The 13,949-nt window shown below is 46.2% G+C and overlaps 1 protein-coding gene across 1 annotated transcript; it reads left to right on the top strand.

The window, feature by feature from the left end:
* Positions 1 to 1,982: 1,982 nt before the first annotated feature.
* LOC120713273 (paired amphipathic helix protein Sin3a-like) lies at positions 1,983 to 2,802 on the top strand. Its single transcript, XM_039999264.1, has 3 exons — positions 1,983 to 2,071; positions 2,263 to 2,427; positions 2,521 to 2,802. Exons 1-3 carry the CDS (start codon positions 1,983 to 1,985, stop codon positions 2,633 to 2,635), a joined length of 369 nt encoding a protein of 122 aa, XP_039855198.1. The 3' UTR covers positions 2,636 to 2,802.
* Positions 2,803 to 13,949: the final 11,147 nt, after the last annotated feature.

Genomic DNA, 13,949 nt, shown 5'->3' with positions numbered 1-13,949 from the left:
CTCACCGATGCTGCTCACTCTCAAGTGCGCCCTTCCCAAGCGCCTGCTGCTATCCTCTCTCTCTCCTCCAAATCGCTGGCCCAAATCGTCAGACCGCTAGAGACGCCCTAAGTGTTTTGGATGTGGGGCAATTAGATGTGGATCATTTGAATTTACATGCTTGCATGGCTCGTTTGGGATGCATGCAGGAAATAGATTCTGTCCGTTTAAATGGTAAGGGATAATATTCTTTTTGGTCATATCATACTCCGCATAAATGAAGTCTTTATTTGAGCGGATAAACTGGAAGCGACACGCGCGGGAAAAGATTTGGTTTGTTTCAACGGGTAGGGGAGAATATTCTTTTAGGATAGTATTTATGCTTTATGTGCACACAATTGAAGTCTCCGATCGAGCTTGACAAATAGGAAGCGACAAATGTGGTAACATCCTAATGGGAATTTTTCCCAAATTGTTGTTCTTAAATTCTGGTTGGAGTTTCTTAATAACCAATGCTTCTAGACCTAGAACGGATATCGTGATCTGTTCTGGTGTTTCTGTTCTTACCGCGTGTTGTCTATTGCGCCAACGCAGATATGCATGCATTCAAATACTGGTTACTTCAAAAGAAAAGTATTCCTTTCCCAATCACAATTGTTGTGTATGTGAGCTCGTAATTAAGGAAGGTAAGTGCGAGGCAAGAGATTGCAAGTTCGAATCCCATCCACTGCACGTGTGTGTGTGGGCCTCCTTCCGGGTTTAAAATATTTCTTTTGGACGCGTGAAGCTTTGGTACCTGGTGGTGTCTCCACCCCGGTACTAAAGGAGGACTTTAGTACCGGGTAAATTATCCGGTGATGAAAACTGAGTCTTTTAGTGTCGGTCTCGTAGTATTGTTTGAAGAACCAGTACCTATGGCTCTTTTCAACCAGTATGTATGGCCCTTTTTTGCAGTAGTAGTGTCACAGGCCTACCAATGTGACTAAGAGTATAAGTTGGATTTCATCATTTTAAAAATATCATTTTGTGGTTGGTTTTATAAATCAACAAAAAAATGAAACTTCACTTTGTTTACCGGTTGATGAATAGATATCACTACTGAGAACTGCCCCAATTCCCAAAAAAGACAACTTATCCGGTTGAATGACATATAAAGTGAACTAAATTGAATGACATAGGAAAAAGACTTCCTTTTTATGGATGGACTTCTTTCTTATACGAGGATTGACTCCTTTAAATTTACTCTAATAATATGAAAAGATAATGATTATTACCTAATATATTTATTTATTTTATTTTCACATGATTCAAAATTTAAACTCAGTACAAACATAAAATTCAGCGGCACAAGCACCTCTAATAGCTAAGGGTACATTGGACATTTGACCTCTCCAATTAATTTATGAAAAATAGGATGGATCTGTTTTCCCAAATATTTTCCAAAATAGCTTCAGCTCCACCAGAGAAGCCACCTCTAGAGGAGCTGGAGCCGGAGTTGTTTTTGGAGGAGCTGAAGCCCAACCAAACATACCCTTTGTATCTACAGCCTCATGTACATTGATGAAAAGTGGTTTTACATGACAAGGAAGAAGAACCAAACTTGTCATTGACACCTGATGACGTAGAGCAGTAGAGGGGGAAAAAATTTCATTGACTATGTTATGTTTTAGGGGTGGGATTAATTGCAGTATTTATATATGTACATTAAATTTACAGGCTATCAGATGTTACTCCCCATAGGAATCCTGACTGAGCCCAGCCGTCAGAGGACCCAGTCTACTCTTAGCCGTTAGGTGGTCACCTGGAGCACAAGAGGACAAAAGGCATGACTCATCGCTGCACGAGTGGTATGTTAGGTGGCCAGGCCGACCACGGCGTCCTTTATTGCTTGCTGTATCATAAGCACAAGAACCTCCGTGCCTCAATTCCCCACTGTAAAAAAAAAGAGGGCAACTCCATAGCTAGGAAGGCTGCCGGTGTCCCATTCCCAGCAGTGCGAGAGGATGGACTACTCCAATGGCGGCCAGAAGCGCGCGAGGGAGGAGGAGGATGGCTCGCCTATGGCGCCAGAGTCCCAGCGTCGCGGCAATCCGTGAGTTGCTACTTGCTAGTTTCTCCCTTGATTCCATCACCCTCTCTCTAATCTGTCTCCCATGGCTTCGTTATTCTGGTCTTGAGACTCAGAAATTAAAGCTACAATTTTTCTATGATTTGCTAATTCGCCCGTCTCGTGTTCGATCTAATGGTTCGTCGACCCGATCTGTTTTCCTTTTCGTCAACTAGGAGGCCGGCGCCGCCACTACCTGTAGACTGGCCGGCGCCGCCGCTGCTGGCGCCCACCGATGATAGATGGATCGAGTTCCTCCTGGCTGCGGAGTCTGAGTTCGCTGGCAAGCCTGGCTACTTCCGGGACTTCCGTGCCGTCATGCGCGGGTTCAGGCTCGGGGCGTGAGTGACAATTGCTAGCTCTGGCTTCCATCCGTGGGATTAGTTCATGACTTTACGTGGGCTCATTTTTGGTTTATTTGTGTGGGATTTCAGCTTCGGAGTCGACGGCCTGGTTAGCCACCTGCAACAACTGTTCCGGGGGCATCCCAATCTCATCCGCACGTTCAACGCCTACCTGCCAAGGGGATACCAGCTCCGGGACAACTAGCAAGGTGATGCTGATGCTGCCTAAGTGTGGTAAACCTAATAAGTGGATTCATCCGTGCCGGTTCTGTACTTCTGTGTTCTGCCAGTAGTTGTGTGATCCCAAATCCGGACTGTGTTCACTATCCTGTGTTTTATTCGCTCTTGGAATGAAAGGGACCTGAGATCATATTTTGTTTGCTTCATATTGAGACGCAAGTTCCATCCAGGTGTTTTAGGTTGCACGTGACAAGTAGATTTTGCTCTTTGCGCGTTTGCCCCTATTTTGTCCATTGAATAGGGGAAAATTCACATTGACTTGTGAATAATAAGAGTAAAATCATAATTACACTTCAAAATAGGGGCAGGGACACATATACCCCTTTTCTTTTATCTCCTCGCCTCTAGCCCCCTTTTTTCCGCATATATATAGCTCTGAATTCTATTCCATCAATACTGTGCATGCCGAGAAGTAATGCAAGCAGCTTAAAAAAAATTACGGTTAAGGATCGAACTGGGCAAATTATGCGTGATTGAAAGCTAAGCATTTTTCTCGAGAGAAAGATAGATGACTGAATAGACCTTATGGATGGTCGTGGAACATATATATATAAGCTACTCTTCAATTTACCAATAACGAAGATTTTTTCAGACCAGTTTAAATTTGGGAAATAAATCAGATCAAGTTGTCACAAGAAGTTCCTCTGGGCTCCTCAAACAATGTTTTAACTGTACATGTTCGAAAAAAGTCAGAACTTGCTAGTACTTGGTAGGTAAATATTTTCTTTACTTTCAGAATTTGAGTAGGTATATAATTGGGTTCAGCTGTGGAAATACTGGTCCTACTTCAGTTCAGGGTCATTTTACTATGGGAAACTCGATCTTTGCCGAGTGCTAAACCTTTGCCGAGTGTATTTTTTTTCGGAAAATATACTCGGCAAATAAGGTCTTTGCCGAGTGTCATACAAAAAACACTCTGCAAAATAAATACACTCGGCAAAGTGATCTTTGCCGAATGTATTATTTTTGGCACTCATCAAAGATGAGAGTTTGCCTATGGTTTTTTTTTACACTCGGCAAAGAATTAAGTTTTTCCACTTCCAACCTCAAAACATTTTGAATCAGGTCAAATTTGAAATGCAGTTGATTCAAATAATGGAATACAACAAGTAGAAAATTATATTCATGTTATCTAGTCTAGTTTGAGGCCTTACCCATGAAATGAAAAGAAATTTTGAACATCTTGTTCAAGAAATATGACCCCTAACATGTGTCCGAATGATTTTTAAATTATAAAAAAAGCAAATGAAGTCTGAAAATTATGAGCAAGGGTTTAGGAAAATTATGAGCTAGATTTGTCATAATGTGATGGTATCATACATGGAGGCTGTGATAAAAAGTTGAGAAGATTTAGCACATTTTGTCGTAGCGATGTTTATAAAATCGAAACATGCAAGAAGTATATGTGTGATTGTATGTGAGAGAGTTAGTGGATGTATTTTTCGAATACAAACCTTTTTATATGACCTGATAGGAAACAAAATTTATACCAAAGTCGTACAACTCCACGAAATATAAAAACTTGTAGTTTTCAACTTTTATATTTGAGATTGTTTAATACTTCAAAATGTCATTATAAGTTATCTAATTTGAAATTATAAATGTTAAAACTTCCAAATGACTCCGAATATAAATAAGTTCTATACAGAAGTTGTAGAGCTCGACGAGATCTAAAACTTTGTAGTTTACAACTTTATCATTTGAACTCATTTACATGTATTAAAACGCATTGGAAGGCAGTTAAAGAAACACACTTACCACATTATCAATCCAAGGCTTTAAAATTGAGCTCTCCCATTGGTCCAAACATCATGAGCCGGATCATCCCCCTCTCTCCTCCCATGTCAAAGCTGTCGGCCTCCTCCTCCTCCTCTCTCTCTCTCATCTCGCTCTCTCTCTCTCTCCCTCTCTCGGGTCATCTGCTGGCTGGGCCACCTCCTTGATGATGATGATGATGTGGGCGGCAGCGGCGATATCGGGGCCCAAGTCGGCGAGAGCTCCCCGATCACCTTCCTCTCGGGCCCTCTCCCTCCATCTCCCTCTCGCGGCATCTCTCCTCCCCCTTCCGCACACCCCTCACCGCAATAGATCGACCGGTGAGGAGGGGCGGTGGGGCGAGGAGCGGGCCAATGGCGGCCAGCCGGTGTGGGAGCGACGGCCGACTAGTGGGACCATCGTCGCCCGCGCGCTGCCGCTCGTCCACCTCTCCGACCTTCCCTCGGGCGCCCCTAATGAGACGCTCATGTCCGAGGAGTGCGCGTGTTCTGTCCTAGCGTTCGTCGTCGTGCTCTCGTGGAGCTCCGGCGCCGGGCCGTTGGTGGTGTTCATCACCGACCACTTTAGCGTGGACGCCTTCGACGTAGACAGGGCCTCCGGGGTGCGGCAGAGGTGGCTCTTCTTTCCCGGAAGCATCCATGCACCCACGCTCTTCCTCCACCTCCCTGAGCTGGCGGCCTCCGTCCACGACGAGTTCCACGACCTGACCGAGCCACTGCGACTGCCGGGGTGCTTGCCCATCCCGGGGCCTGACGTCATCCCACCGCTCCAGGTCAGGTCGAGCCCCGCCGACAGCCTAATGGTCCGCCTCGCTGGACGCTTCCTTGCCGCTAACACCATCCTCATCAACTCCTTCTAGACCATTGAGCCAGAGGTCGCCATGGCACTTCAGCAGCCCAAGCTCGGGCGGCCGCCGATGTACCCTATCGGCCCACTGATCGTGGCAAACAACGACGGCGGCGGCTGACGGATTTTTTTGATTTTTTATGTTTTCCAAAAATGTTTGCTGAGTGTCTGTTTTACACACAGCAAACTCTTTGCCGAGTGCCCTTGAAATGACTCATGGCAAAGTACTTTGCCGGCCGTTATATGTCGTGAGGAGTTTGCCGTGTGTAACACACAGCAAATCCTTTGCCATGTGTATGACGTCCTTTGCCGTGTGCCTTGGCACACGGCAAATGAATGGCATCCCATAGTGTTTGTAACCTATTTTTAGTTGAGAAATATCTTTAATTTGGGTCCATTTGGCTTATGAATTTTGCATATGGAATTAGTTATGGGAATTGACTTTGTACTGATTTCCATTCTTTTCCATGAAAATAGCAGGATTAGGTTTGTATCCTTTTTAGTATACTGAAAAGCCACTTCTTCACCATGATGTGTTTAGCACTTCCATTGATTATTGCATCCATGCCTACTGTCTTGTCCTCCAAAAAACAAATGCAGGTTGGGAAATTATGAACAAAACAATGATCTGCTCCTATGTACGCAAAGAATGGCTAGCAATTTCTATTTAGATTATGTGAATGATATGAGTTATCATATAATCTGAAACATTTTATTTACCTCTATAATTTTCCAAATATGTCATTGTCACGATAATGTAACAATCGATAATGACCGTATGCATCTGATGATGCAAAAGGTCGGAAATTAATCCTTTTTTCTTAAAAAATCTTCCAGCAAATAAAAACGGCTTCCTTGATGACCTATGTGTTCTTGATGTTTTGCAGACATCCAATGCAAGCAGGCAGGCAGATCCATGGAGGGTGTCTTACATTAGTGGTTTTGGATGACATTCAAATAGACAGTCTATGTGTAATAACATAGTTCCAAACATTCTTCAGACTTATTTTCCCATGAACATTCTCCAGTCTGTGGCCGGTTCCTCTTCTCCAAAAGTTGCTTTGCTTGGAATCCTGTACAATGACTAACTTGTTCGTGATTGTCTCTCCTATTCATGGTAGTTCTCTAGCTAACATGATCATCGCCTATTATTTTTCTTTTTATCACTAGCATACGTCGTGACGGCTACAGACGGCTACAGTTACTGATCGTAGACAGACAATGAAGCCATTTGTTGAGGGGAAAAAATTTGTTGCATACCGGATGCAAACCTCTCCCGGTGTAGCCCCACCCGGGATGGCTGACGTGTGGCATGGCATCCTGTTGGAATCACTCGTGATACTGCTGCTAGAAGTCGATTAGCCGAGTCGTGCGTGGAGGAGCCGAGCGACCGTGAACGGGAGACATGCCGTCCGATCCTTTTAGCTGCACAGGTGGCTACTATCCAAGGTGGGGCTGCACCGCGAGAGGTTTGCAGCCGGTCTGCACCAATTTTTGGGCTGCACCGCGAGAGGTTTGCAGTCGGTCTGCACCAATTTTTGGGCTGCACCGCGAGAGGTTTGCAGCCGGTCTGCACCAAATTTCGGCCTGCACCGCGAGAGGTTTGCAGCCGGCCTGCACCAAATTTTTTTTGGGTACGCCACGTACTGCTCCTTCCCTGGCACGTGCGCCGTTCGGTATAGCCAGGCCGAATGCCATCATCACTTGGCGTCTTGGGAACGCGAGCCGGAGGATTATATTGTCGCTGCCGCGGCAGGGGCAGCAGGTGCTGCGTGCTATCTACAGATAGACCACGTTCACTCTGACTTTTCGAGGGGATGGGTCGTCTCAGCCTGAAGCGCGCTCGGGAGGAGCAGGGTGCGCCCATGGCGTCCCGAGCTCGCAATCCTCTGTGAGTATCCCAACGCACATCTAGTCATCTACTACCAACGCTGGCTGACGGTGTATGCAATCGATCTAATGATTATGAACCGATCCCTTCATCATTGGTCAAGGAGCCCCCCGGTGGCGGTGCCGCCGGCGCGGGCGCAACCTGATCTCGGCGACACGATCCAGTTGGTGCTAGCCGTGAAGCGCGAGTTCGCTGGCATGCCGGGCAAGTACGAGGAGTTCCTCGCCGTCCTGCAGGAGCACCGGAGGTCAGTGATGACGATAGCCTTTATCTCTTGACAATTTGCATTCGATTGCCTGCTAGCTCGCACGCCTATAGATCTAGGCAAGAGATGCGGCAGCAAAGCTGCAGGCTTCAATCTGCCGTTGGTAGACAGAGGGAACAGGGGTGAAGAAGTAGTACATGGGCATCACGGGCTGTTTCATTTCATGGAGATCGATCGTCAGGCTGATTATTCTTGTCTCTATTGTTTGTGGGTTGCTGCAGCATCGGTGTGGCCGCTGTGATCGACCGCGTCAAAGTCCTTCTCGCTGGACACCCAGATCTCATCCGTGGCTTCAACATGTTCATACCAAGGGGTTACAAGCCCAGGGACCTGCAGGGGAAAACAGCAACTGATATCCTGTTGCTGACCGAATGAATAGTTTTCTTTTTAGCTCATAAGTGTGTGCCTATGCCTATGCTACATCGATGAAGACACCAACCTGATTGCTTTTCGTTACATGGATCTGTGTATCTAAGCTGAAGTGGTTGAATGGTTCATCATATATATGGATCTGTGTCAGCCTGTCAGGCGGCGTATGGACACATAGAGGTTAGAAAATTGCCAAGCAAAACAAATAGAAAGTGCTGAAAACATCAGGAAATAACATAGGATTATCATTTGTGAAAAGTGGTTCAAAAGATCATCTTTTCCGGAAATTCTGAAAATACCACTGAAAGATAGCCGTTACGTAAAATACTACTAAGAATGATTCCATTCCGAAAAACACTACTTCGTTAACTTTTACAATAAACCATTCATTTTCCTCTCTATTGGATAAAGTAAAACATCTATTTTACCCTCATCTCCTTCTCAGGCTCTTCTATCTTTGCCCACACCACGCATTTCCCCGGGATTTGAACTCGCCCCTATCCTCAGGGCCATGTGCCGCCGGCTTGCAGATCGCCACTCGCCGCTGCTCTGCTGGCCTGCGAGTCACAGCCGTCAGGCTCCACAATGACGTCCATCGTGGCGGGGGATTCTTCCGCACCATGAGGCCGATGGCCTTCTTGTAGCTGTAATTCCACAGTGACTTGTCCTTGGGCTGTTGTGTCTTGAGCTCTCCGTGGTGGGCGGGGGGTATGTTCATCTTCTGGTCGGCGGACTCCAACTCTTCGACCGCTTCCATTTTGGAGCAGAGCTTGGCCTTCACTATTAGAAATACCGGACCGGTAGTACGAAACTGAGACTAAAAGCCTCAGTTTTCTCGTCACCAGCTAAAACACCCGGTACCTATGGTTCTCTTTAGTACAGGGTGAAACATTCACCAGGGATCAATGCAGTTTTGGCCAAAAAAATATACTAAACCTGGGAAGAGACCCGCACATGTGCACATTACATGTCATGCGACTTTTCAAGCGAAATACGCACGCTTGCGGTGGTCGGGATTTGAACTCGGAATCTCTTTGCCTCGCGTGTACCTTTCTTAACATCTCACCTACAATTGTTAGGACATGCACGAATTTTCTCATATTCATCACCGCAATAGAGAATATAATCGTTAGGACATGCATGAATTTTCTGTACCTCCAATACAAGAGGACAAACAACCCTTTTTGCTTCGTATATTGTAGAGGGCAGTTCGTTCCTCTCTGGAATCATGTTGTTTACAATACCTACTAGCTCCTCAAACCCCTTGTCGGTAACATCATTGGCTGCCTTCCATTGCAGCTTTTCCAGTGTGGTACCCAACTTTTTAAGCCTCTGCTTGCAATTTGGGTACAATAATTTTTTGTGATCCTCCAACATCATCTTAAATTTCTTTGACTCCTTCAAAATTTCACTGTCTCTCTGTGCATCAACTAAAACCTGACCTAGTTCATCAGGTGGTTGATCTTCTCTAGAATTTTCTTCAGTCTCGTCCATTGGTTCATCTTTAAAGGCACTTGCTTCATATAAGTGAGCCCCGTCTGCAATGTTGTTGTCCTCCTCATCTTCATCATCTCCTTCACCTTCTTGCATCAGAACTCCAGGTTCACCGTGCTTGGTCCAAAGCGTATAATTATCCTTGAAACTTATTTTTATAAATGTGGACGTGTAGAAGTGTGTCGGTTAGAGTATTAATCCTTCTTATTTTGGCAAAGGCGGCATGGACAACACATGAAATCTTTCGATGACTTGTGGGCCTTCACCGCATCAAGAAAAGACTTTAGACCATTAATCCATGCCATGGTGCACCTGTCGCCGTAAATCCATTGTCGATCCATCGATCCACAATAATTTGGCAAATTTCACACTATAAAATTTACATAATGAAGCATGCATCATGTTGCAAATCCATTTCTGCGAATTAAACATTAAAATATAAAGGGTCTAAAAACTCATCACATAACATGCTTAAATTACACAACATTATAAATTACAAGCTTCAAATTAAAATACAGATTAAACTACATGCTAGCTAGCTAATACAAACTACTCATCATGAGATCTTTTGACCAATGCCTTGTGAAGTCTTGATACAGAACAGTCATATTCCACCATCCCCGACGCTTCTCATCATGCATTATATCGAGCCATCAACTCACGATCATCATCAGTACCATGCAACTCGACACATCATCAGTACCATGCAACTCGACATTAAATTCACGTTGAAATTTATGACTTTCTTAGAAGAGTGAAATACCCCACAAAACTTGAAAAAATGGCAGCACCTCCTCTCTATGTCGCCATGGAGAAGAGAAGCTCGAGCTTGGTCTCAAATGCTAGCTCGTCTCAGGGAGGAAGAAGGGGCGCTTATTTATGGTAAGAGTATTAGTGCCGGCTGTGCTCCAGCCGGTACTAAAGCTCTACGTTTTGTAGCGGCTGGAGCCAGCAGCCAGTACTAAATAATCTCGGTGCCATTTAGTACCAGCTCGTGGCACTAAATGGTCGCTAGCCATTGCCCGCCGGTGTCGGTGGAGCTTTTTAGTGCAGGCTGGGGTTTCCAACCGGTACTAATCGGCTCCCAGGACCACTATGTGCCCTGCCTGGTACTAAATTGAGCCATTAGTACTGGCCCAAAGTGCGACCGGTACTAATGTGCAGGGACGAATGTGCTATTTTCTGGCAGTGAAATGATATGCTACATAATTATTAATAAGTTGACCAAAAAGATACTATCAGGTGTACTTGCATCCCTAACTATTAGAGTCTTACATTATGTAGTGTTGGTTCTAAAATAGGGCAATATATATGCACTGCTAGAAAATGGGGCATTCATCCCTAGCATTGGTACCTGCTGCAAATTGAGCCGGTACTAACGCACACATTTAGTACCGGGTCTAAAGAATAAATCCCCGGCGCGCTCCATGACCCCCTTTCGTACCGGGTGGCGGAACCACCCAGTACTAAAGGTGACATATTAATACTGGTTGGTGTCCACAACTGGTATAAATATACCTAACCCTCTTTAGTACTGAGTGGAGGCTTCACCCGGTACTAAAGCGCAACTCCCCTCCCGGGCTCCTCTCTATCTTCCATTTATTTGTCTTCTAAGTCCTATCCTCTTCTCTCCGAGACTCCCACTGTGGCTCTCCTTCCTCTTCCTCTATATCTACTCTAGCCACCGGCCACCAGCGGGCGCGGAGCTGCATGCAGACGCCGGCACAAGGTGCTGCCGCGGGTGCCGCTGGCGCAGGGGCCCGCCGGCCTGGCTGCGGGCGTCGCCGGCGCGTTGTGGCACGGCCTCCCGGCACAAATTGCTAGTATGAAATGCGGAAGCTTAATGAGCGGGAGAGGAGATAGCAAACTCTTGACGTGGGTGTTTATCCCGTGGTTCGGTTAGCCACAAAGGCACACCTACATCCATGTTGTTGTAGCACTCACTAAGAGTATTGCTACTCGGCCACCAAGTCTCTTCCGTGAACACAATCACGGTCACCTTGGTCCCGGGTTCCACTAAGGAGCTTCTCCACAAAGGATGGGGGTCTCCACGTCCCCCGCACAAAGTGTCGTCGCCGCTCCACACCAAGTCTGAGGGTCGATGACGTTGCCGGCGAGCTTCACGCTCCAAGGATATGATCTTGATGCTTTTGTATGGCTTGGAGATGTTCTTGGGTGTGTGTGGGATGTCCAGCAACTCCAGCAAGCTTCAAATGGCCGGGGTGAGGCGTATATATAGGCCACCAAGTCTTCTAGCCGTTGCTCCAATGGTCAGCAAAATTCTGCATATCACTGGAAGAACCGATGCCTCTGGCAGGGGTAGCGTCGGTTCATCCGGTCACTCTAAGACATGAAGTAGCCGTTGAACTTCTGACTGCTGCTACAGTGACCACCGGTTGAACCGATGCTTTGTTCCGATGTATCACCGGTTCATCCGGTGCTTAAGGATCTTCTCCTGACAGCTGACGTCATTACACCGATGGTATGCACCGATGCTTCACCGGTTCAACCGGTGCTGAAGACTTGGCTCTTGCGCGACTTGCATCGTCTCTTGAACATAGGACGCCCAATGCACCGATGCCCCTTTTTGACCCGTCGGTTCATCCGATGCCCATAAGCTGACTTGGCTTTGATTCCCTTCTGCCATGGCGTCGGTTCTTCCGATAACCATCGGATGCACCGATGCTTCATGCGTCAGTTCTTCCGGTGCTACCGACAACCATCGGATGCACCGATGCACGGTAGGTGGGCAGTGCGTGGAGTCTCCATCATTACCTAGCATTGGCGTCTAGACTATCTTCGCCATTCCCCACTTTCATCGTCAAGAGCTCTGTAAGGATCGTGGCCCAAGAAGGGGGGGTTGAATTGGGACTTTTTCAAATTTCTAACTAGTCCTTAACCTAAACTAGTATTGCCCAATCTATAAATTTGAAACCTAGTCACTAGAGCATACTAGCACAAGGTCCTTAGGTAGGTAACCACACTATCATGATCATATTGCTTAAAGGATATCACACTAGCAAGAACAAAACCTAAGCAACCGATCACACTACCATGCAAGTTGTCCTAGTCAAACTACAAGCAATCAAAGACAAGAGTAACAACAAAAGGATTTAATTGCTTGAAATAAAAGTAAGAGACACGAGACAACCGGATTTTTTCCCGTGGTATCGAGGAGTTGACGCTCCCCCTAATCCACGTTGGAGCACCCACACAAGGGTATAGCTCCCTTGCTTCACCAAGGAGAAAGTGATCACTAAGAATGCTCTTTCTCCATCTCCGGAACGGCGAGCTTCACACCATGTACAATCTTCTTGTCTTGGGGCTCCCACAAACACCAAGAGCTCACCAAGAACCTCCCGATCACCAAGACCGGCTAGGTGCCGTCAAACACCAAGAGTAACAAGCTCCTAAGCCTTCACTTGACCTACACTCAGTTGGCCCTAGCTCAAGCACACTTGCTACACTTGCAAAGGATGGATTCTTCAAGGTTGGAGCACAAACAAAGTGTTAGATCTTCTCTTGTTTGCTCAAAGCACTTTCTCTTCTTCTCAAGGGTGGCCTCAAGTATTTAGGGTGTCAAAGGCAACTGAAATGAGCCATGGGGTGCCCTTATATAGAGTGGAAGAAGTTACATAGCCGTTGGAGGTCCACTGCAGAAAAACCATGAGCACCGGAAGAACCGATGGGTGTCTGTTTTTAGGCGTCGGTTCAACCGGTCTCTCTGTGTCCAAATTGTAGCCGTTGGAGTTCTGACACAGTGTCCAGGCTTGCTTTAATGCACCGGTGCATGCTCCGTAGGGGCATCGGTTCAACCGGTGCTGAAGAGGTTCACTGATTAATTCAAACAAGCTCTCCGGAACATAGGACGTTCAATGCACCGGTGCTTTGATTCCGAAGCGTCGGTTCAACCGGTGCTGAAGAGAAGTTGAAGTCCACCAAAACATGCTCTCTGGAACAAAGAACTTCCATTGCACCGGTGCTTACTTTTCTGACCATCGGTTCAACCGGTGCTAGACTTGATTTGTGCCTTTATCCAGAGAAGATAGACCGATAGGGCATCGGTCCTTCCGCCAAGCATCGGATGCTCCGACGCTAGGGCACCGGTTCAACCGGTGCTGCTGTTTTTTCTGGTTTTCAGCTGGATTGACTTGGATTTCAAAGTAACTTCGATTGTTTCTTCTTCCAAGTGTTGTGTTAACTTCTACTGACCATCTTGAGCTGTTTTTGAGCGAGTGTGCAAGATTTCTAAGGCCAACTCAATTTTGATCAAGCTACTAACTCATGAACCCCTCTTAATAGTACGGTCAAGAACTAAAACTATAAACCCTATCTAAATCAAGTGTCCTTCATCTCCTTGTGACACTTGAGACTAGAAAGGTCCTTAATCTTTGAAATTGAGTTCTTAGCACGCATGATTGTTCCGAATTGAGGGGTCTCTTTTCACATTTCATATGAGACGAAATTAGACAATAATTTTTCCTTCAAAACACACGTTAGTCGCATATGGTTGTCATTAATCACCGAAACTTACCATTTACATCTATCGGCCTAGATGCACTTCAAGCTCGCCAGTGACTGCGAGGCCAGTGGCCGGGCTGCTCCGACCTGGTAGAGATGGGGTTCACAGGCAGGCAG

The sequence above is a fragment of the Panicum virgatum genome, chromosome 6K, assembly GCF_016808335.1.
Source record: "Panicum virgatum strain AP13 chromosome 6K, P.virgatum_v5, whole genome shotgun sequence".
In the NCBI taxonomy this organism is placed as follows: Eukaryota; Viridiplantae; Streptophyta; class Magnoliopsida; order Poales; family Poaceae; genus Panicum; species Panicum virgatum.
The sequence above is the reverse complement of the archived record's forward strand: the minus strand, read 5'-3'. Positions and strand labels throughout refer to the sequence as shown.